The 23,999-nt window shown below is 34.9% G+C and overlaps 1 protein-coding gene across 11 annotated transcripts in view; it reads left to right on the top strand.

Moving 5' to 3' along the window:
- LOC110456852 (electroneutral sodium bicarbonate exchanger 1-like) overlaps positions 1-23,999 on the top strand; it is a 112,261-nt gene that overhangs the window by 74,676 nt on the left and 13,586 nt on the right. For 8 of the 11 annotated variants that reach the window (XM_021507860.1, XM_021507861.1, XM_021507863.1 and 5 more), the window contains 12 exons: positions 3,571-3,639; positions 6,656-6,804; positions 10,618-10,686; positions 13,304-13,549; positions 14,659-14,805; positions 14,952-15,061; positions 15,564-15,738; positions 16,412-16,545; positions 18,401-18,881; positions 20,273-20,386; positions 21,670-21,831; positions 22,863-23,041. In XM_021507860.1, the coding sequence (XP_021363535.1) occupies positions 3,571-3,639; positions 6,656-6,804; positions 10,618-10,686; positions 13,304-13,549; positions 14,659-14,805; positions 14,952-15,061; positions 15,564-15,738; positions 16,412-16,545; positions 18,401-18,881; positions 20,273-20,386; positions 21,670-21,831; positions 22,863-23,041 (2,035 nt within the window). The remainder of the gene's footprint in view (positions 1-3,570; positions 3,640-6,655; positions 6,805-10,617; positions 10,687-13,303; positions 13,550-14,658; positions 14,806-14,951; positions 15,062-15,563; positions 15,739-16,411; positions 16,546-18,400; positions 18,882-20,272; positions 20,387-21,669; positions 21,832-22,862; positions 23,042-23,999) is intronic. The other 3 variants (XM_021507869.1, XM_021507868.1, XM_021507867.1) reach the window with 2 other exon arrangements.

The following is a 23,999-nucleotide window of genomic DNA, read 5'->3' as shown; positions in this document are numbered from 1 at the left end:
AATATTACATGTTAATAACTTGATTGGAATTATAACCTTGAATTGACAGTTTGATACTTTGAAAATTTTGAGCCAGCCCTACCCCCAAGGGCTGTAGGTGCTAGTTTCAAATCCTTTTTAGTCTGAAATCTGTATGCTAGATATTGAGTAAGGTGGTTTTATTGTTTTTTGTCACTTTGAATAATATTTCTGTTCATGTTAAAAACAAAATCAACTCTCTGTATAAATAAATCAGGTGACCGTTAAGGCCCATGGGCCTCTTGTTTATATATATATACCCTATTTTTTTATGTAACTTTTTTTCTTTTTTTTTTCATTTAACTGTCAAATTTTAACTGTCCTTAAATGAAGTTTGAATTGAATATGGTTTAAAACAAAAAGTTCTAGAATTCTAGAATAAAAAATATCTATCTTCCATTTCCTATTTATGTCAAAAATAAGTATATATCCCTTTAAAATAACTAATCATGGCAATAAAATTTGATCTTTTTAAAAAAAAAAAAAAAAAAATTAAACCTGTACCAAATATTACTTATCATTCAAGTGAACTTTTATTAAGAGGAGTATTGGATTTCGTCATATAAATAAAAACTTAAACATAAAATTTGGCTTGAAAATATTGGTCGCCCTTTCAAAAAGATCTTCTGAAATCAAAATAAGATGTTGACAGATATATATACAAGCCTAGAAATCTACTTTGTTCAGAATTAGCATATTCAATGTGCTTAATCACCGCTTTATTGAATGAACAAATATGTCGCTGTTTAAAATTCTTTAAACTTTACAAACAGGTTAGTTTCACTGACTTGATTTATTAAAGTGCTGTAATTTTTAAAACAGTTTAAAATGTGCAAAAACAAAAAAAATTGAGCACTTTTGTAAGTTATTTTAACAACATTCGGATTAAGATTCATCAGTTTGATATGAATTATTAAGGCTAAGTTTCTTTTGAACACAAATAGGGATTTTTAACTAATTTCCACTAAGCATTCCTGTTTGTGTTCAAAACAAACTGAGCCTTTATTATTTTAAAAATAGGAGAAAATGATCAGTCTGTGCCGGTATTTTTTGTACAGGACAAGCACCTGTTACCTAACACAGTACTACTACTGAAATACACTGACCCTGTGTAGTATGGAGTTACTGACAGATCTCTGGGCAGTAAAGATCTCTGGGCAGTAAAGCACACAAGTGTCGTAGAAAACAGATAAGATAGATAGTTTTAAAGTTATATGTGTTGATTCAGATATTTTTTTCAAATTTTATTCTGTGAAAATTACCTGTTGTGTATTGTTTGTATTATAGCTACTGCTAGAATCAACTTCTTAAAACTTCTCTATGGCCGTGTATTGTATACAAATGCCAATATTTGTTATTAGAACACTGCCAATGCCATTACGATACAGACCAGTAGTGGGCAGACGCCTCAGTGTTGTTGCTCGAGTACCTTTTCTCTCATTTTAAATCTATTCTCCACTAGATATAATACTGTTATCACCTTCACCATCAGATTGTAGTATAGTAACTGTCTTTTTGCACATGTATCCAAAACGGCTGCTGAGTTCATCTCCATTTCACGACACATTTTCCCTTAGATTACATACTATTTCACTTTGTTGTAATTTTGGACATTAAGGCACAAAAATATTTTTATGTCACTGTACGATACTGGAATGAAATCTGCAGGTATAGTATATTTCATATGTGATCCCCAAAAATAAAATATGTGTCTTTTGTAATATACAACCCTTTACCAAACAATAACCCCATTCTTTAAATAATCACTCAACAAGACAATAAGGGAATGAATTTGGAGAATGACTTGTATATCCTGCAATGATATCATAAAAATGTAATACCAGGTACGGGAGGAAATCTTATGTAAAAATGTAATACCAGGTACGGGAGTCTTATGTAAAACAAAAGTTGTTCTGCTGAAGCGATTTTGAAACAGACAAGCTTCTATAACTTTTAATGAATACTTCCTTTTAATGAATAATTAATCACCCCACACCCACCGAGTTTACACACTCTTTCAAAATAAACAAAATAACAAACATTCCTTTGATAATCCTTCAACAAGATCCTGTAGGATTTCTTTTTTTGTGAAAAAGACTTGTATATCCAGCAACGATTATTATAAAAAATGTAAAAAATAAATTATATTCTCCAGGAACCATATCAATACAGTCAAGCTTCTGTAACCTTTAATAAATCACTCCTTTTTATAATCAATTAATCATCCCACACAGTCATGACCATTGGGTGCTGCATGTACCAATGCTGCTGAGGGGCCAGGGTTCAGCTGAGGGGTCAGGGTTCAGCTGAGGGGCCAGGGTTCAGCTGAGGGGTCAGGGTTCAGCTGAAGGGTCAGGGTTCAGCTGATGGGTCAGGGTTCAGCTACAATCACTGGGGCTTTTAGGTTTTATATGTTATACTTTTGGGGGAATTTACGCCGTCCTTGCATTGGGGAAATATGATTTAAGTCTTGGCTTTGATTTTAAAGGTTAGGTACGTTGGGTAGAAGGTGTTGCATATTTTATCTTTCTGGCTACAGGATATTTAGGTCAGGTTTGTTTACTAAGATAGTAGCCCAGGAGGTTCTAATACTAAAACTATTAGTAGTTATGTAGGTAGTTTTTTGTGTGTCAATCAAGGAAGTAAAACAGTTTTTAAAAAGAATCTGAAGAGAGGGAGGGAGATCTGAAATCAAATTGGGGCAAAATACAGGATTTTGAATGGAATTAGATTCTGTCAAACTCCAAGTATATTTAGATCAATAAGAATTAAAACTCTTCCAATATAGTAGGTCTCTGTTGTGTGTATTGTATTCAAATTATAGTCATTACATGATATGGTCTCTGTTAGGAAGTCGTTATATATCATACCGGGTAGTACGTTTTGGTTTTTTATCAGTTAGTTGATAGAATACAGATGATATAGGAAGATTTTAATTTGATTCAAAAAGTGTTGATTAGCATTATGAGAATTGAATATCAAATTGAGTTTCTAATTTAGATATATATATAAAAATCCAGAAATATTATAAATGGTGTTGATTCCCCACTGTTGGCATGATATATATGTTACGGAGCTGCACAGTTCAATTTTAGGTGATATATCGGAACACAATGTGGTTATATGTGTTATTACATAGATGTGAAGTTAAACTTCAATTTGGTTTAAAATTATTACACTTTATTAAGTGTAGTTTAATGTTAAAAATTACAGGAAGTTTTGAATGTGAAAAAGAAGAATAAGAAATGTTTTAATATGTTTTACTTACACCTGTTACTAACATAATGAAGTTGATTCAGGAATTTGAGTTAGCTCAGATTTTATAAATGACAGATAAACAACAGTATGATGACATACATTGAAAACTAAGTTATTTTGTATGAATTCCAGAAAAATCATCTGAAACTATTTGATTGTAATTTGATAGTTTTCATAGACATTGTAGTTTGATTGTTGCCTAGCAACAGTGATGTTGCTATGGTTATAATACTATTGTAGTTAGATTGTTGCCTAGAAACAGTGATGTTGCTATGGTAATAATCCTATTTTCAGAACTTTTACCACCAGGCGCAGACAAAAAGTCATCAAGCGTTCTTGACATTAATTACCTAAGTGCTGACGGTGAAACCTATTTTTTCTGTTTTTTGGTTTTCGTTTATTTACCTTCTTTATCAGTTAAACGTACACATGGTTGAGTAACCATGGTCTGTATTTAGAATAGCATGCACCCCCCCTGCATCAGTTCTAAACTAGGATTCAGTACAAATAAACCAAGCTTATGTTGACATTAACCAGATAAAACACTATGATCAAGTATCATCATGTCTAAATTTTAAATTTTATAATCTAATATCACAACATAATTGAAGAGAAAAGAATTTGTCAACATATTGTTAATGCATTGAATTTGAAAGTGATTTGATTTCTGTATTAAATTTGAATATCTGATTATTCTGATTTGATGATTTGACAATAATTATCAGATTTCTGACGTTAGTAACGTATCAGATATATGTGATGTACTGAATCTTTATTTTATTCAATAGAAATTTTGAGAATACAATGTTTTGGAGTTGTTTTCAACAGAATATATTCTGTTTAGATATTGTCTGTTGTTTTAGTTGTTTTAGAAGTCCTCAATTTTTTGGATGCTTTTTAAAATAAAAAAAAGTACAAAATTTGAATGAAAGAATGCCGTTTTTTTACCAATCAGATTTTTCGCTGGTCATTGTTGCACTTTGGCTGCCTTTGAATGCTTTGAAATAAGATCATCGTTGTTCATGTGTAAAAACTTGCAGTGTTAACTCCCTTTAAAGCACAAAAATGGTTATCTCCCTTCTTAGATCTTGAAATAAGGAGATAAAAAGTGATAGGGGTAAGATGAAATAGGGTTCTAAAATCAGAGATGGCCGATGTTTCGTCAAGTCAGATGCTGTTACAAGTTATCGTGTGTTCCAAATCCTCCAAAGAATGACAAGGCGAAAATTATGTGTATTCTAAGAATTAGTTTCTGAGCCGCATGATGTAGGAAGGGAAATTCTGATGCATTTTATGGGGGCAAACTATACAGAAGTAGATTTTTATGCTTTGGAATAGATTTTCAGTATCACCAATACTACTAACACACTGATATAGGATATTGGAAAGTTATTCCTCTGAAATTAATTATCATACAATGTATATATACACTTTAACATGGTTAGCACAATAATTGTAGATTATCTCATATATATATATTGGACAAGCAATATTCAGGAAGTTATACATTTCTAACACAGGTGGTATGGTCCTATTAAAAACATCCATACGTAGATAGTGGAATTGTTATGAATAATTATAAAATTAGGTAAGGTAGGGCTGTTCTTACTTTACATGTGCTTGTCTTAATACCAATAATATTTTTTTGAGTTTCCTGTTAAAATTAACAGATGGAGAATAACTCTATACAGACACTTTTTTTTTATTTGGCCTTTCTCCAAAGTATAGTCCAAAGTTAAAAGATCTGACCTGATGATGAACCCGCTGTGGTCCTATGACATGATGAGTTTTTAATGTTGAGTGGAAAAAGTTATCTCCCCTTGATGAACCCGGAGTTTGTCTCCATTTGGAATCCTACATAAAGTCCTAAGTCTTGCAGCCATATTTTAAGTGTTGTTCCTTAAACCTACTGCATACAGTTGTCTGACCAATCAAAGAATGACGTGTTCAGTTTCTGACCAATCCGCTAGTGATCTTCTGAACATTGTTGTATGATAATGGGCAGTAACAATATTTAGTGCTAGGGAACATTGTTGTATAATAATTAGGAGTAACAATATTTAGTGCTAGGAAACATTGTTGTATGATAATTAGCATTAACAATATTTAGTGCTAGGGAACATTGTTGTATAATAATTAGGAGTAACAATATTTAGTGCTAGGGAACATTGTTCTATGATAATTAGCAGTAACAATATTTAGTGTTAGGGAACATTGTTGTATGATAATGAACAGTAACAATATTTAGTGCTAGGGAACATTGTTGTATGATAATTAGCATTAACAATATTTAGTGCTAGGGAACATTGTTGTATGATAATGAGAAGTAAAAATATTTAGCGCTAGGGAACATTGTTGTATGATAATTAGCATTAACAATATTTAGTGCGGGAGAACATTGTTGTATGATAATGAGAAGTAACAATATTTAGTGCTAGGGAACATTGTTGTATGATAATGAGCAGTAACAATATTTACTGCTAGGGAACATTGTTGTTTGATAATTAGCAGTAACAATATTTAGTGCTAGGGAACATTGTTGTATGATAATTAGCATTAACAATACTTAGTGCTAGGGAACGTGCTTGTTGTACATTAGAGCAGAATATTGATTTAGATTGTTATTTGTTTGCATATCAGGATTATGTTGTGATAGCTTGTTATTTTCTGAGTTAATTTAGCTAGTTTGCATAAATGTTATTGCACTAAGTGAAGCAATTATATAAATGTATTGCGATATAATTTTAAATCTGAGGTTGTTCAACTACTTTTAATTCAATGTATACAGAATAATTGCGTTTTTATCGTCACAGATCTTTGATTTGATCTTTAGCAAAATAAACATTTCAGCAGTTTGTCTATAGTAATTATACATGGAGCTGAACTGTTATTTTTTTTTTTTTTTAAATATAAAATAAAGAAAACATAATTCAAATATTGTTATGTCAGCTCGAGGGATCTGAACTAGTAAATAAATAAGTAGATATTTCTTTTATAATATTTTTATAATATTTTAATAGTTTCTTCTGCAGGTAGTTTTAGAAAATGACTAAGTTGTATCAGCTATAGAGTATGTCATATGGTTGTATATTTCAGCTAATTATATACATATTTATATAGTTACCTGTCAAACAGATCATAACCTGTCTTGATAAAATAATTATATAAGTGTTGCTTAGTAACAGGTTGTACAGAATAGTTGTTTTGTTAGAGGAATACAGAAAAAGTAGGCGTGTTTAAGTAATCGTAATTACATCTGTTGAGAAAAATTCCAATCAGTATAAAACTGTTTAGTATCTTCTGAAATTCTCAATTCTAAGGATAAAATTAATTAATTCTACCTTGGACTAATTGTGTTTTGTGTGGTATTCAATTTCAGTTGGATTACCAGGTGCTAAAAGTACACCAAACTTTAACAATCTACAACGCAACAATAGCACACCACGGATAGAGCACCACGCCACACAGCCAGCCATCCTGAACCATAACGGAAGCTCGGATGTCCTGGAGCACTCCTCCAGTCACAAGGTATGTAGCTCACAGTTATCTCCCCTCCTTAGGACAGAATAGCTTCCCTTCATCTAACTGAAAATAAAACTTGAAGTAGATCTTGTATGGTTTAGAGAGATGAGATTTAGTGAATTGTTAGAAAAAACTGTAAATATAGGTTGGTAGAAAACTATTACGCTTCTCCTGCTATCTTATCTTTTTGATTTTTTCACTAAAAATAATTGTTGAAATGAAATGTAATCATAAAAAAAAAAATTATAAACATAGATTCTTGCTAATTGTTAGCAATATTTCACTCTTAAAACATTTGATTCACTTGTATAGTCTCAATGATCATTTTTGATGCACCATGAAAGAATAAAAATAGGTATTTTTTTTCATATTTATTATCTTAAAATGGAATTATGTAATTGGTTCTTTTTTCCATATTTTTGACAAAGAAGTTTTTGCCTTAAATTTTCATCAGCCAATCGGGCAAAGGAACTAATTCTTAGGCCCAGGTATCAATTTCTGAATCATTGTGAATAATTTCTAGATACCTGTACATTTTAGCGGTATTATAGGAAGGTAAATCTTTTATAGAGCTGAGTAATCTAACAGGATTTTTGTGTGGTGTGGCAAACTTAAAGGTCATCACTACGGTCATCACTAGGGTCATTTACTGAGGTTATTCAGTAAGGTCATCAGAAAGGTCATTCACTAGGATTATTCACGATATTAAGTCACCTAATACTCATCAGTAGGGTCACTAAGGTCATCCTTAGGGTCAGTCATTCATTAAGGCCATTCAACAAGGACTTTCACTAGGGGTCATCACTGGGATTATTAACTAGTGTCATACACTTAAATATTCTTTAGAGTCATCACTAGGATTATTAACTAGTGTCATACACTTAAATATTCACTAGAGTCATCATTAGGTTCATTCTTCAAGTTCATAATAAGAGTTATTCATGAAGGTCATCACTGAGGTCATAACTAGGATAATTTACTTAAGGAAACAGTCATCACAAAATTCAGTCACTACAGATCATATAACAGGTTTATTCATTAAGCTCATCACATGGGCCACCACACAAGCCATTTAGAAAGGTCACTGAAATAGTCATCGTAGTCGTGAGTAAGGTCATCATCACTTTGGTTGTCAGTAAGATAGTCATCGTAGTCGTGAGTAAGGTCATCACCTTGGTTGTCAGTAAGATAGTCATCCTAGTCGTGAGTAAGGTCATCACTTTGGTTGTCAGTAAGATAGTCATCGTAGTCGTGAGTAAGGTCATCACTTTGGTTGTCAGTAAGATAGTCATCGTAGTCGTAAGTAAGGTCATCACTTTGGTTGTCAGTAAGATCGTCATCGTAGTTGTGAGAAAGGTCATCCTCACTTTGGTTGTCAGTAAGATAGTCATCGTAGTTGTTAGAAAGGTCATCATCACTTTGGTGGTCTGTAAGATAGTCATCGTAGTCGTGAGTAAGATCATCACTTTGGTTGTCAGTAAGACAGTCATCGTAGTTGTGTGTAAGGTCATCATCACTTTGGTTGTCAGTAAGATCGTCATCGTAGTCGTGAGTAAGGTCATCACCTTGGTTGGCCGTAAGATAGTCATCCTAGTCGTGAGTAAGGTCATCACCTTGGTTGGCCGTAAGATAGTCATCCTAGTCGTGAGTAAGGTCATCACCTTGGTTGGCCGTAAGATAGTCATCCTAGTCGTGAGTAAGGTCATCACCTTGGTTGTCAGTAAGATAGTCACCCTAGTCGTGAGTAAGGTCATCACTTTGGTTTTCAGTAAGATAGTCATCGTAGTCGTGAGGAAGGTCATCACTTTGGTTGTCAGTAAGACAGTCATCGTAGTCGTGAGTAAGGACATCATCACTTTGGTTGTCAGTAAGATATTCATCGTAGTCGTGAGTAAGGTCATCACTTTGGTTGTCAGTAAGACAGTCATCGTAGTTGTGAGTAAGGTCATCATCACTTTGGTTGTCAGTAAGATAGTCATCGTAGTCGTGAGTAAGGTCATCACTTTGGTTGTCAGTAAGATAGTCATCATAGTTGTGAGTAAGGTCATCATCACTTTGGTTGTCAGTAAGATAATCATCGTAGTCGTGAGTAAGGTCATCATCACTTTGGTTGTCAGTAAGGCAGTCATCGTAGTCGTTAGTAAGGTCATCATCACTTTGGTTGTCAGTAAGACAGTCATCGTAGTCGTGAGTAAGGTCATCACTTTGGTTGTCAGTAAGATAGTCATCCTAGTCGTGAGTAAGGTCATCATCACTTTGGTTGTCAGTAAGATAGTCATCGTAGTTGTGAGTAAGGTCATCATCACTTTGGTTGTCAGTAAGATAATCATCGTAGTCGTGAGTAAGGTCATCATCACTTTGGTTGTCAGTAAGATAGTCATCGTAGTCGTGAGTAAAGTCATCACTTTGGTTGTCAGTAAGATCAAATATCGAATCATCCCATTATCATTCTTCACATGTCACTGTTCACCATGGTGTGGTACTATAACCATCAATGTCTGCTTTGCTCTTTGAGTGTTGGTGTGATTCAGGACAAAACGTTCAGATACTATTGGTGTGATGTCATATCACTTATGTTGATAACATGTGTCTGATACGACTGGTTACAGGCGTACATGCCATATCTAAAGATTTGAGCGCGATACTCACGAAAATTACTACAGAAAAAATCCCCATGGCGTGGAACACATTTCTAATGAATTTCAATTGGTCTCACGAAAAGAAACAAAGTTTGGTCAATCTTAGTGAATAAACAATAGCTACATGTATTCACACTGACATTGGTCACTGAGAGGTCTAAAGTCACAGGCCAGCCACTTAAATTACAGGCCAGGCCAATTAGCAGCATAGTTGTGAAATTGTGAATGGCAGCTGATTCTTCAGCGCATAGTTTAGTTACTTGCAATTGCTCTCCGATGCTGAACTGTTAAGCATTTAAATCAGGGATCCCTCACCAGTTAGGGCTAGTTGCTAATAAACATGTGATGACAGTGGGTATAAACATTTAACAGTCACATAAGAGCTGTTTGTTCATTATAATCAAAAGCATGTTTACCAAAACAGAAATCTCAGTAGTGACTATAAAATCAAAACGGGACACTGACAATGAATCCCAAATTTATGCTCTCGTTGTTGGGATGGGATTGAGCACATAAAAGCACAAGAAAACAATTTTCTTCACAATTGGATGTGTGAAAAAATAAACCTATTTGTTGTTCAGTTTTACTTTTCAACAAATAAAGATTAATTATTTCTTCTAACCTGGGTTAATATGGATATTCCTTTTAAATTTTGACTTCTTTTAATTATTATTATTTTTTGACTTTGATGAAAGTTTTGTGATATATTTACTTTTAAATGTTGATAGCCTATCTGGACCTTATGTCATGCGTAAATGCCCTAAAATTCTTTAAAATATCAATAAATCTCCAATTTTCGTTCCAACAAATTTGTAAGAGGCTTCAGAGTAGACCAAATGACATAATACCTTTGTTATTATTTCTGTTTTAAATGTTTCACAAATTTCTCACTAATCCAGAGAAAAAATCTCACTATTTTTGACCAAATCATACTAAAACAAAATCACTGACTGATCTCACTATTTTGCACCGGAAAGTTATGGCATGTATGTACAGGGGTAATTCTATGTTACTGTATATGTATCACCAATAACCGTACAATGTGTGGGGGAAATTAACTCTCAGCAATACAGAATCTTTGTGTGTTGATATTCAATGTACATACATATTCAAGAAGTTTCTGTGATTTCGTTTGTGTATATTTATTTTGGTTTATTACTTTGCCCTCTATTAACCAAAGCGATCGTTGTTGGACGTGAGGTATACGGGTTCGTCAGAACATGCGACTCACCATGATAACCATACCAAGGTATACGGTGACACACCTCCGACAAAATTATCGTAAATCGAGATATCTTGGCATTGCTGATATTTGGCGCTTTTTCACCACTGTATTTCAATTTGTATACAATATACCTATATCGTAAATTGGGATAATTTGGTGTTGCTGATGAATGACACTTTGCCCTGAATAGGTTGTTCAATTTTGTGTATAAAAATCTGATTTCTGTGTCTTACATTTTTCTGACACGTTTTATTGAAGAATAAAGGCTAAGTTTGTTTTGAACAATATCTTTGTTATTCCGACTCTCATTAAAGAAGCTAAAGTTAAACAGATAACTGTAATATTGAGATGCAGCTGTTGATTGGTACTAGTCCTTTAGTAATAAGCATCAATGTTTATACAAGTTGATCTTCCACACTTTGGCTATCCACTGTGAATATTTGAGAGATTTACAACATTTATAGCATTTTTTACCTGCTAGGTATGGATATATATGGAGTGTTTAATTTAGCAATTCTGTACCAATCAACAGATACACCAAATGTAATGATATCAAAATTATTCCAATTAACTATATTTAGATTTTTGTCAAATAGATCATTTAGACATGCTTATAACCTTCTTTTTATCTACTCTTGCATCTTTTTTGGCATATCTACAAGAAAGTAATCTGAACACGATTTTTTTTTACAAATTTTAGGTCAGAGGAAACATCTTTTTTCTTTCAAAAAATTAAAGTAATGTAAAATCTCAAGAGATAGCAAAATCATCATGACACAATATATAATAACATCCTATTAATGTTGACAATGCCAGAAAAGAGCGCTACAGTATAATGACTGTATCATACTTCTGTTTGATCTACAGTATAATGACTGTATCATACTTCTGTTTGATCTACAGTTTACATAACCGGGGTTTCCAGTTTTGGTATATGCCTGTATCAAGAGAAAAGATTTTGCATGCAATCTTATATTACATAAATTGTGTGTACTGTGAAATCATTTGCCTTTGTTACAGCCACATAAACTAAAATAAAAATAAACTAAACCATATATATATATAATATACAAAATAAACCATATATAAATATATAATATACATATATACGCACGTTGTATTAAAAAAGGAAAATCAAAGAAAAAATCATTATGTAGAAAATAACACACTGTATCTAGCACCTATTAATGACTGAATTTAATGAATTTGAGACATGGAATAACTTTTGAAATGTTTATTGGTTGGAGATGAATAACAAATGTGTTTTACCTGCAATAAACACTATGAATGAACTTTATATATATTCACAATGTATGTGTTTATTCAGAAAGAAGTCAACAAAATGAAAAATTCTATTAAAGTTATAAGTATAAACAAAATGTATATAATGTGGAAAATGTATATATATATCAGGAACAGAAAATATAAATATATTGGACACATTGCTTATAAGTAACATTGCTTAAAAAAGACCATCGTTAATCAGTAACATTGTTTATAATGACCATGCATTGTTAAACAGAAACATTGTTTATAAGTAACATTGCTTATAAGTAACATTGTTTATAAGTAACATTGCTTATAAGTAACATTGCTTATAATGACCATTGTTAATAAAAAAAACATTGTTCATCAGTAACATTGCCTATAAGTAACATTGTTTATAAGTAACATTGCTTATAAGTAACATTGCTTGTAATGACCATGCATTGTTAAACAGAAACATTGTTTATAAGTAACATTGTTTATAAGTAACATTGCTTATAAGTAACATTGTTAATAAAAAACATTGTTTATCAGTAACATTATTTATAAGTAACATTGTTCATAAGTAACATTGCTTATAAGTAACATTGTTTATAAGTAACAGTGATATATTGTATGTAAGAAATGTTGTTTATAAAGAACAGTTATCTCTAGGACATTGGATATGAATCAGAAATATTGCAGTTAAGATTTTTATCAGGACCAGTTGTATCAGGGTCTACTGTTAAACCTATCTTTCCACCAGTCATAATGTTTGTGCACAGTAACTATGTTTTGCTTTTTACACAGCATGTTTAATTTGTAGCATTAGCCAATAGAATCTTTCGGAGACCAGGAGTGTGAAGAATGGTCTGCTTTTGATTGTTTTAACTCCGTTCTTACTCAAGCTTCAACTGTTTTGGTGTTATCTTCAGAATATCCTACTTCGTATGTTTGTAGTAAATTTCACAAATGAAATATTTACTCTTGTCTAATTCTAGAAGGAAAGCCACAAGAAACTGTTTAGGAATTTTTCTACTGAAATTTAAGTTTTGTATATGTGTGATTGTAAATGACTTATGATTCAACAGTTTCCGTTTGTGTACATGTTGATTAAGTGTTAGTAACTGTGACGTAGTTCTGGTCAGCTACTTCCTCTGATTTATTAAACGAAGTATGTAGCTACAATGCATTAGTGGAGTACAACATAGCTGACCGATCATAAATAGTCTAGCTGACAAGTTACACAGATAATGCTAGAAAACATAATGTTCTTATTTTCCTTACAGAACTGAGTTTTATTAGAAGACAGAAACTGAATCTATTAAGAAACTAAATTGATGTCCTGTGTCAAAATAACTTTAATTGCATGTTTGAAACATTTTCCATATTTCAGCTGAACATGCATTTCATGAAGAAAATTCCTAAAGAAGCTGAGGCGGCTAATATTCTTGTGGGTGAGGTTGATTTCCTAAACTACCCAATCGTAGGCTTCACTCGATTACTTCATCCTCAACTGATGGGCGACCTCACAGAGGTGCCTGTTCCTACCAAGTTCATCTTTTTCCTCTTGGGACCCAAGGGCAACCAAAACAAGTTCCATGAGATCGGTCGCTCAATAGCAACCCTTATGTCAGATGAGGTGAGTCCTTTATCTTTCCTGCGTCATTTGAAGTATGTTTATATCAAACCTACTTTCACAGACAATCTTTTTAGATTACAGGTTTTATGTGACCTGTTTGAAAAGCTTTTACTTAAGGTTACAGGGTACCCTACTGTATTATAAGCTCCTTTATTAAAGAGTTCTGCTGCAAGAAATTGACAAATTTCATCCTATGTAAATTCAGATTTATGGATTCAGACATTATGAATTACCAAAGGGAGATAATCATTGTAAAATATCTGATATAGCATATGTCCTTTAGAACCCTCATTACTGCGGCATCGGCCCGTCCGTTTTCATCCGTCAACTTTTTCTTTAAAAGACTCCTTTTGAAGAGCTGGAGGACCTAGGGTCATATTATTTGGCCAGTAGGTACCTGAGATGGAGTGCTATAAAGTTTCCTCATTAAAATGACTTTGACCTACTTTCAAGGTCACAGGCGGCAAATTCGTTAAAAAAATTAAACAATATTATCCTAAGAACCATTTGGACTAGAGTCATGATACTTGGGTATGTTATGTAGTCCAGCTGTGCAAATCTTTTTCTGAATTACAGTAATGAGGTCAAAGGTCAACTTTAAGTGCTAGTCGGGGGGTCAAAGGTCAACATGGGTTAAAAGGTTTAACAATCTTCTCAAGTTCCATTAGACCCAGGTTCATGATATTTGGCTAGTATAGGTACCATGGATGACCTTAAGAACCATTTGGTCTAGAGTCATGATACTATGATACTTGGGTATGTTATGTAGACCAGCTGTGTGAATTGTTTTATTTCCTACAGTAATGAGGTCAAAGGTAAACTTTAAGTGCTAGCCGGAGTCAAAGTCAACATAGGTTAAATCTTTAAAATTAAGATTTCAAATTTCGAACAACAAAATCTTCAGAACCGTTGAAATGTCTTGTTTTCTTGTTACCAAATTTGGTCTAAAGTTACCTATATGTCAGTTTCATGTAACAAAAGAAACATGTGAGCGATACAGGCCCTCTGGGCCTCTTATTTTTATCACAGTTAATGACACTCATGCTTTTCTTCAGTGGTACATGAATTTGTTTCATAGAATAGACATGTTTTTTGTATATTTTCTATAGGTGTTCCATGACGTGGCATATCACGCCAGAAACCGTGAGGACTTGCTTGCCGGTATTGACGAGTTCCTGGACCAGGTGACGGTGCTGCCCCCTGGCGAATGGGATCCCAGTATCCGTATTGAACCACCACAAAGTGTTCCATCACAGGTATGACATTTCAACTAGTTTGAATTTAAATATTTTGTAATTTGTATGGACTCATGGTGCGTAAATTAAGATTTAATTAAAACCGTTTGTTGTCTCCTGCTGTCTTAATTTGGATTGAACTTTAAACGTATATGTTCCCCCTACAGACAAGTCGTAAGACAGCGCCATCAGGTCTGACCCCATCAGGAAAAGCCGAGTTTGAGGAGGAAGTAGAGGAATCCCACGGTGATGACCCCTGTCTCCAACGAACAGGCAGGTCAGTATGCATAATGGGGTCAAAGTTCATCTGTGACCAAGACCATGCCCATGTGAAAAAATCTTATTTTAATCAAAATTTGATTACTTAAAATGGTTACCAAATTACTTCATTATAAATTCAATTTAATATTTTACAAATTTGATATCACTTTTAATTTAATATCACTTTTCAAAATGACCATTATCTTTTATTTACATAATTTTACAAGAGATTGCGATTCTGACATATTTATGTAAACTGCACCCAACTGAATTGTTGCAATATCAGAGTGTAAATAAGAACATATTACGGGTATGCAGATCCTATTTAGTGTACTAGCCCACTGGCAGGCTTTGTATAACCTATTACGGGTATCAGATCATATTTAGTGTACTAGCCCACAGGCAGGCTTTGTATAATTCTGCTTGTCTGACCTATTTTTCATTGTAAACATTCAACACTGTATTTTCACTAGCCCTTACATAAAATTGGAGGTCTGATAGATATTTTCTGATCGCAGGTTTTTTGGAGGTCTGATAGACGATGTGAAGAGGAAGGTTCCATTCTATGGTAGTGACTTCAAGGACGTTCTACATGTACAGTGTATAGCCTCATTTGTGTTCTTATATTTCGCGTGTCTGACGCCCATCATCACGTTTGGAGGTCTTCTTGGTGACGCCACAAATAACAACATGGTGAGTTTGTGTAACCATAGAGCTTGAGACATGTTGCTGCTCTACAGAAACAATACATATCCCTATAGGCTGACAATTCTAAAAGTGTTATTACCACTGAACTGCAGTTTGATTGCAACCATACATTCACCCCTGAAGACACATTTGAACTCTTCCAATTCAAAGGATGGAATAATTCATTATGAAATTTCAGGGGTGAATGAGTTACTACATGTAGTACTAAAGCAAAGTAGCTTTTTTAATACTATAAATATGTTCGAGAACAAACTATTGATGGAGTGTGGTAAAAATTATATAGCACCATGGTACCATACTGGTAAAACAGTCTTGGGAGGTCACTATCATGGCTGTACGATGGCAAACAGCTCCATACAACAGATTTTATTACAATTTTCATGCTGGTATGAATGCAAATTGGTTTTACATATGGTATATGATTATAATGAAGCCAATATTTATTTCTAAATTTATTATTATTAGTGGTCTTAATATTAGAAACCCCTATTTGCAGTATTGAAGTGTCTGTATCATCAGTACAAATGTTAATACAAAAACAAGCTGATGTGGCTGCGTTTGGTTCCTATGAAGGTCTAATGTCATGTGAGGCGGCAGGAGAAGCATCAGAATGACACTGATCTCATTCATGTAATTGTTGTATGATTTTGGATTTCAGGCGGCGTTTGAGAGTATACTTGCGGGAGCTATCTGCGGTGTAGTTTATGCCCTCTGTGCCGGACAGCCTCTGACAATCCTCGGCAGCACAGGACCAGTACTGGTATTTGAGACGATCACATTCCAGTTCTGCCAGTGAGTAAAGCTGGTGTAAGAAGTTTGTAACACAATTGTATGGATACATACTTGCCAACTTAAAATAATAAATCATTGGGGAATTAAATATTCCATGGGGGGATTAGGCATACTCCGAATTAAATATTCCATGGGGGAGATTAGGCATACTCAGAATTAAATATTCCATGGGGGAGATTACGCATACTCCTAATTAAATATTCCATGGGGGAGATTAGGCATACTCCAAATTAAATATTCCATGGGGGAGATTAGGCATATGCCAAATTTAATATTCCATGGGGGAGATTACGCATACTCCGAATTAAATATTCCATGGGGGAGATTACGCATACTGCTAATTAAATATTCCATGGGGGAGATTAGGCATACTCAGAATTAAATATGCCATGGGGGAGATTAGGCATACTCAGAATTAAATATTCCATGGGGGGGATTACGCATACTCCGAATTAAATATTCCATGGGGAAGATTAGGGATACTCCGAATTAAATATTCCATGGGGGAAATTAGGGATACTCCGAATTAAATATTCCATGGGGGAGATTAGGCATACTCCGAATTAAATATTCCATAGGGGAGATAAGGCATACTCCGAATTAAATATTCCATGGGGGAGATTACGCATACTCAGAATTAAATATTCCATGGGGGAGATTACGCATACTCCAAATTAAATATTCCATGGGGGAGATTAGGCATACTCAGAATTAAATATTCCATGGGGGAAATTACGCATACTCAGAATTAAATATTCCATGGGGGAGATTAAGCATACCCAGAATATAATATTCCATGGGGGAGATTACGCATACTCCGAATTGAATATTCCATGGGGGAGATTACGCATACTCCGAATTAAATATTCCATGGGGGAGATTACGCATACTCCGAATTAAAACCACAAACATGTGTTTGTACACACATCTTTTGTGCTGTTCTTTCAGATAAAATCATCAGATCTTATAAAACAGGAATAGTTAAACAAATTCACTATTTGAAAATGCTAAATTTTAGGGTTCAAAATAGGGAGAGTTGGCAAGCATGTGGACACTGTAAATCTGGAAGATAGAAAGTTAAAATATCTCAAATTCAGATACTGACAGTCGAGGGATATATACAGTGTCGACAATCTGGGCAGATTCAGTCCTACTAGATGATTCTAGAGGACAGGTTTGATTTATATACAGATAGTGCTGTAATATAGGTTACTGCTTGAATAATTTTGCATTTCAAAATATAACTGTTAATTATATCTTAAAAATATGAATAGATGCATCAGAAATGCAGGAAACATATGAAATTTCTGTTGAGGGAGATAACTGTTGATGTAAAGGGGGATAACTGTTGATGTAAAGGGGGATAACTGTTGTGTATTCTTATTACATTAAGGATCCCCATACCACTGCCAAAAACTGTAACAAGGCATTGGAAATGACCTTTTCCAGCATGACTATAGCTTTGATGAATCATTTCTGAAAAGAAAACCGATACATTGCAGCATTTTTTGGAAAACTGAAAAAATACATAATATATATAATCAACAACAGTGATCGGAATATACAAAATTCAGGGGGGCTAGACCAGGATTCAAACTCTGACCTTCAGATTGCTATTCTATCGCTCTAATGGAATGTGCTACCTGGGCTACTGAAGTGTCCCGGCACAGCTGTGCTACACTTACATCTAACATGGAATTAAGGAAAAGTTACTGTATGTGCGGGAAAACCACAGTGCAATAGGGACAGGGATCCTTGAATGGCAATAACATGTGTGATAGTATAAAGGGAGGATAACTGTTGTTTTACCATTAATGTGAAGGGAAATAATTTGTGTGTATTGCTATTTTGCCAGTGATATGGGGCTAGACTACCTGGAACTGAGGTTCTGGATAGGAATGTGGACTGGACTCATCCTCATTGTTATGACAGCTTTTGATCTCAGCGCTCTTGTGCGTTACATCACAAGATTTACGGAGGAGAGTTTCGCGCTTCTGATCTCGCTGATCTTCATCAAGGAAGCCATTGCCAAAGTGATCAACATCAAAGACAAGTACCCCATCAACTTTCACCCAAACCTCTTCTACCCGTGTGACTGTCTCGTCAGCAATAACGCCACTAACCTGACTTATATGTATCCCATTGAGGGCAGGACCAGGCAATGGTCCAACTTCACCAAGATGGACTGTAACGACCTGGAAGGGAAACTGGTTGGGGAGGGTTGTATTGAATACAAAGCTGATGTCTTCTTCCTCTCCATTCTCCTCTTCATCGGAACCTTTACTCTAGCTTACTCCCTCAAGTCGATGAGAAACAGTGCATTCTTCCCAAGCTTTGTAAGTTTTGGTAGCAAGTTGTCTCTTAAGATTGATTTCAGTCTTTTGTACACTGACAAAGACTTTACTTGTTATAGTAAAGTCCCTTTAACTCATTCACCCTACATTTTAAAACTGGACTTACCCAGTCTTTGATTTGGTAAGGTTCAAATGTGACATCAGGGGTGAAAGGGTTAATTAGTACTCATGAACCTATTTTGTTTCAAGTCCAATAGCCTACTATAAATGTTCTTATTTTGTTCTTGTCAAATGAATTCTGAAAAAACAAACATTTCTCGCACCTCAGACAGAGATATCCCATGTTATACCCCATGCTAGATTTTTCTATCTCGTTCGATCTGTCTTGTACCTTTACGTGACATTTCGCAGAATTTTTACACTGCGATGTATTCATCCGCGCGTTAACTGCTTGAAATTGGCAATTTGCATTATAAATGTTCTGTTTTGTCGTTTTATGTATAGTTTTGATGTTGTGAGATATTTGATGTTGTAGATAAAATATAATCTACACTGTGAAATACGTTGTAATCTATGCGAGGACGGACTACATTTTTACGCGGAAGCATTCAAATGTAGCTTTAGTAGTGAAGAGGTCATTATCATTTGAGGCCCAAGGCTGGATAGTTTTTTATTAAAACTGAATAGTTCTTTTCAAACTAAAAGGTGCGAGAGAAAAAAATCAATTACCTGTAACTGAGCGAGATCTCAGGCTAAGATTCTGTAACATCCCAACCTCGGCTTATGCCTTGGTTGGGATTTTGTTACAGAATCTTAACCCTCGACTGAGATAACCCGATCTCGCAGTTACAGGTAAAAGATTTTATTAATCTTGTATTAATTTTTATGAAAAAATAATAAAGATGAAATAGCAAAACTCAGCAACAGTGTTGTCCATGTAAAAATGCTATGGGGCCAGACCTGGGTCTGTATTCATAAGACTGTTCTCATGCTCAAACTCAAATTCTGTGCTCAAGTCAAATTTGTTATTCCCATGATCAATTCATATAAATTCACATTTTGTTAATGATTTGGAAGAATGTTTTGAGAGACTAAGGCCGATTTATTTTTCTAATGTTTACACTTGACTTTTTACTGTGTAACGTAATTGAAGCAAGTAACAAGAAAGTCAGCTTGAGCACAAAATCCACATTTGAGCACTAGTACGGTTTCATGAATATGGGGCCAGGATTCGAACCCTGAACCTTGGATCCTATTGCCATCACTGTAACTAACAGAGGTCCATAACATCAAGCATATATTGTTTCTTCTGCTGAACGATTTGAATTTGCTTCCAGGTACGAAGTATAATCAGTGACTTTGCTTACAGGTACGAAGTATAATCGGTGACTTTGCTTACAGGTACGGAGTATAATCAGTGACTTTGCTTACAGGTACGAAGTATAATCAGTGACTTCGCTGTTCTGATTGCTATCATGTCTATGGTGGCGATAGATGCCGGCTTTGGATTAGGAACACCAAAACTGGAAGTCCCCGACAACTTTGCTGTAAGTCTATATCCTACATCTTGTTCAATTTTAAAGAATGCGCAATATGTATATTTTCACAAGTGTTATTAGGTCAAAATGAAAAGTAATCATGCTTTAATATATTTGTATTATAGCAAAATTATCACTCTTATAGAAACATATCGCCTTTCAGAATCCATTTTCTTTCAAAGCTAAAAACATGTATACTTTTGAAATAAATTTTTAGTAATGACATGCATACTTTTGAATTGTGGGTAATATCATAATTTTTGACACATGCGCATGCTACGAAATTTCCTAAACATGGAATTGCACAGTAGATACTTACGCCACCTATGACTTTATATAGTCTTTCGGTCCTTATATGGTAGCTGATATCTCCTTATATGGATTTCATTCATTCACATTTAATTCATATGCAAATGTTTTTGGCAGCGACCCCTAGCATTTTCATTCATACCGTTGTGACGCCATTTTGTAGTTCGCCAACTAATAGGCAGAGAAAGCATTCACTTCGATACTTTCCTAACTAGCCCTAAATGTAGTGCTGTGTTGGTAGATTGTTCCGTCCCTATTCCAGATACTATCTATTCAGATCTTTGTCAGCTGTGTTGGTAGATTGTTCCGTCCCTATTCCAGATACTATCTATTCAGATCTTTGTCAGCTGTGTTGGTAGATTGTTCCGACCCTATTCCAGATACTGTCTATTCAGATCTTTGTCAGCTGATCTCCTTTTGATCTCAGTTTTTGGTTTGGATACTGTTTACTGGGGAACCTTGCGCTGTCAGATATTTGCCATTAACTGGTAAGGTCTGTTTTCGCGCAGTGTTAACTTCGCCCTTCAGATGTTATTACTATGTATAGTATACTGTGTACTTATTTTAACTGTTGTGATAAATTCACCCTTTTTTAATTTATTTTTAACTGCAGTGAAAATATACAGCAGTATACAGCCATATTATACAGTAAAAGTGCAAATTTCGGCAGTGTGGAAATGCTTGTTTTTAGCATTAAGCAAATGTGCACAATCAGACTTACAAACGAATGTTAAATTATACATCATATAGATCATAGGTGCAAACAGAATGAAGAGGTTTTAAAATCATTACCAAAGGGAACATTTCTGCATCACGATCAGTTTACAGAGTCACAATGCAAACATTGCCACACGAATATATCCACTTCAACATGAACAGTATTCAACTATAAGGGCACGGATTGGTCTTCCATTTTATACTTTTGTGTTTTACGTACCATAAAGGGCCAGTACGGTTGAATGTTTTAATGTTTTTGTGTTTAGCCCACCAAGCCAGGTCGAGCATGGGTGATTAATCCTGTCGGTAAGAATCCCTGGTGGACTATTATTGCTGCTATCGTTCCGTCACTGTTGGCAACCATTCTGATTTTCATGGACCAGCAGATTACCGCTGTCATTGTCAACAGAAAGGAGAACAAGCTAAAGGTAGATAACTCTAAATTGTTAATGGAGAAAATTGATATATTTAAGAATTGTTCAATAAATTCTATATAATCATCAGGGTATAAAAAATAGAGGTTCAATCTCGTACCTTCACAGATAGTTATGAAAGAAATTGACCCGATGATGGTATGTCATTATGTCAATACTTTCCTATTAATATACTTGAAAACATAGACCTGCCAAAAATTGAGTGTATAATGGCATCATGCCGCTCATATATCTTTTATAATTCCCTCTGTCCCAGATTTCTGCCGAATATTTTGAGATTTTGTGTGTGATAGGAATCATATGTGCATGCATTTGTTCAGAAAAGGAATATTGGGTTATATATTTTGACAGTTTTCACCTTTAATAATCCACCAGCATGTTAGAAACTTGTGACTGCAACTGGTTAAACAATTTTCAACAAAGTCTTTTAAGATTTGATATATTTGATGGGAATGATATGAACATATGCATTGTTAAACCCCAGCATGTTTAAATCAGTATGAGCAAAGGGAGGCAATCCCTACACAGCGTTTGTGTAGAAAGGTATTGACGCTATGGCATACTTCCTGAAATTTCTATGAGGGTGATGATGCATGCTCAAAATTAACACATAAATACAACGTGTGTATATATCCCCTAGAGTCAAAATAACCCTTTACAATGACATAGTTTGAGTTGTTTTCTCAGATGAGATCATTAGATCTTAGAATAAAGGAGTAGTTAAGAAAATTCTCTGGTTTAAACTACTAATTTTAAGGGTCCAAAATCGGGGGTCTCTCTCCTAAGTATGCTATAGACTACCTTGTCTTACTGCTTTGGCCGGTGAAGTAAAATGCAGTTTTCCCATTTCAAAGCATTCAAGAAATAATTAAAAACTTCCCTGAGCTTGCTAGTAGATAGAGTGAACTCTAAACGTCTACTTCATGAGATGATAGACAAAACAATATGAGGGAGATTTTAGGCCCATTGGACCTGTTTTACTGACACGTTCGTAACCTCTGAAAATGTGCTTTTGTTGGTTTCAGAAAGGGAAGGGCTACCACCTTGACCTGTTCATCGTAGCTCTGTTGATCATGGTTTGCTCCCTGTTGGGGCTCCCTTGGTTCGTAGCAGCCACCGTCCTCTCTATCAACCATGTGATGAGTTTGAAGCAGGAATCAGAATGTACTGCTCCAGGAGAGAGACCAAAGTTCCTCGGAGTCAGGTAACTATGATTGCAATAATAATAGTGAGAGATATTAAAGTTTCTGGGAGTCAGGTAACTATGGTTACGAGTTCAAATGGGAGATGTTAAAGCTCTCCTGGGAGTCGGGGTACTATGGTTACGAGGTCAAATGGGAGATGTTAAAGCTCTCCTGGGAGTCAGGTAACTGTGGTAACAAGGTGAAAAGGGAGATAAAAAAAGTGTTTCTGGGAGTAAGGTAACTAATGTTACAAGGTCAAAAGGGAGATATCAAAGTTACTGGAAGTCAGATAAATGTAGTTACAGGGGCAGGGATAGAGAAAAACATCCTTGATGTGGAGTAACTATGGTTATAAGAACCAGTGTGAGAGGCAAAGTTCCTGAGAACTGAGACCCAAGAAACAATAGTTACTAGAAATTGGGGAGAGATAAAAAAAAAAATACGTTTGTTAATTATAGATACCGGGTTTGAGGGGAGGGTCAAAATTTCCAGTTTCACTACAATTATGTCATCCAAACAAAGTTTGGGAACATATTGTTTTTGCTACGTTCCTTATTATTAAGTCCCCCAAACAAAGTGGGGGACTTATTGGTTTCACTCCATTTATTATTAGCTCACCTGGTCCGAAGGACCGAGGTGAGCTTATGCCATACCGTTGCGCCCGTCCGGCCGTCCGGCCGTACGTCAACAATTACTTTAAACGGCTTCTTCTTCTTAACCACTGATTGTAATTCAACTAAATTTGACTGGAAGCATCCCTAGGTGGTGGGGATTCAAAATTGTACAAATGGTGTTGCTGACCCCCCAGGGGGCTGAGGGGCGGGGCCAAAAGGGGTCAATTTGGCTATATTGCTTTAAGCGACTTCTTCTCTGGAACTTAGAAGTGGATATCAACCATATTTGACTGGAAGCATCCCTAGGTGGTGGGGATTCGAAATTGTACAAATGGTTGGGCTGACCCCCCAGGGGGCTGAGGGG

This window comes from Mizuhopecten yessoensis, unplaced genomic scaffold, assembly GCF_002113885.1.
Source record: "Mizuhopecten yessoensis strain PY_sf001 unplaced genomic scaffold, ASM211388v2 scaffold8931, whole genome shotgun sequence".
Taxonomy (NCBI): domain Eukaryota; kingdom Metazoa; phylum Mollusca; class Bivalvia; order Pectinida; family Pectinidae; genus Mizuhopecten; species Mizuhopecten yessoensis.
The sequence above is the reverse complement of the archived record's forward strand: the minus strand, read 5'-3'. Positions and strand labels throughout refer to the sequence as shown.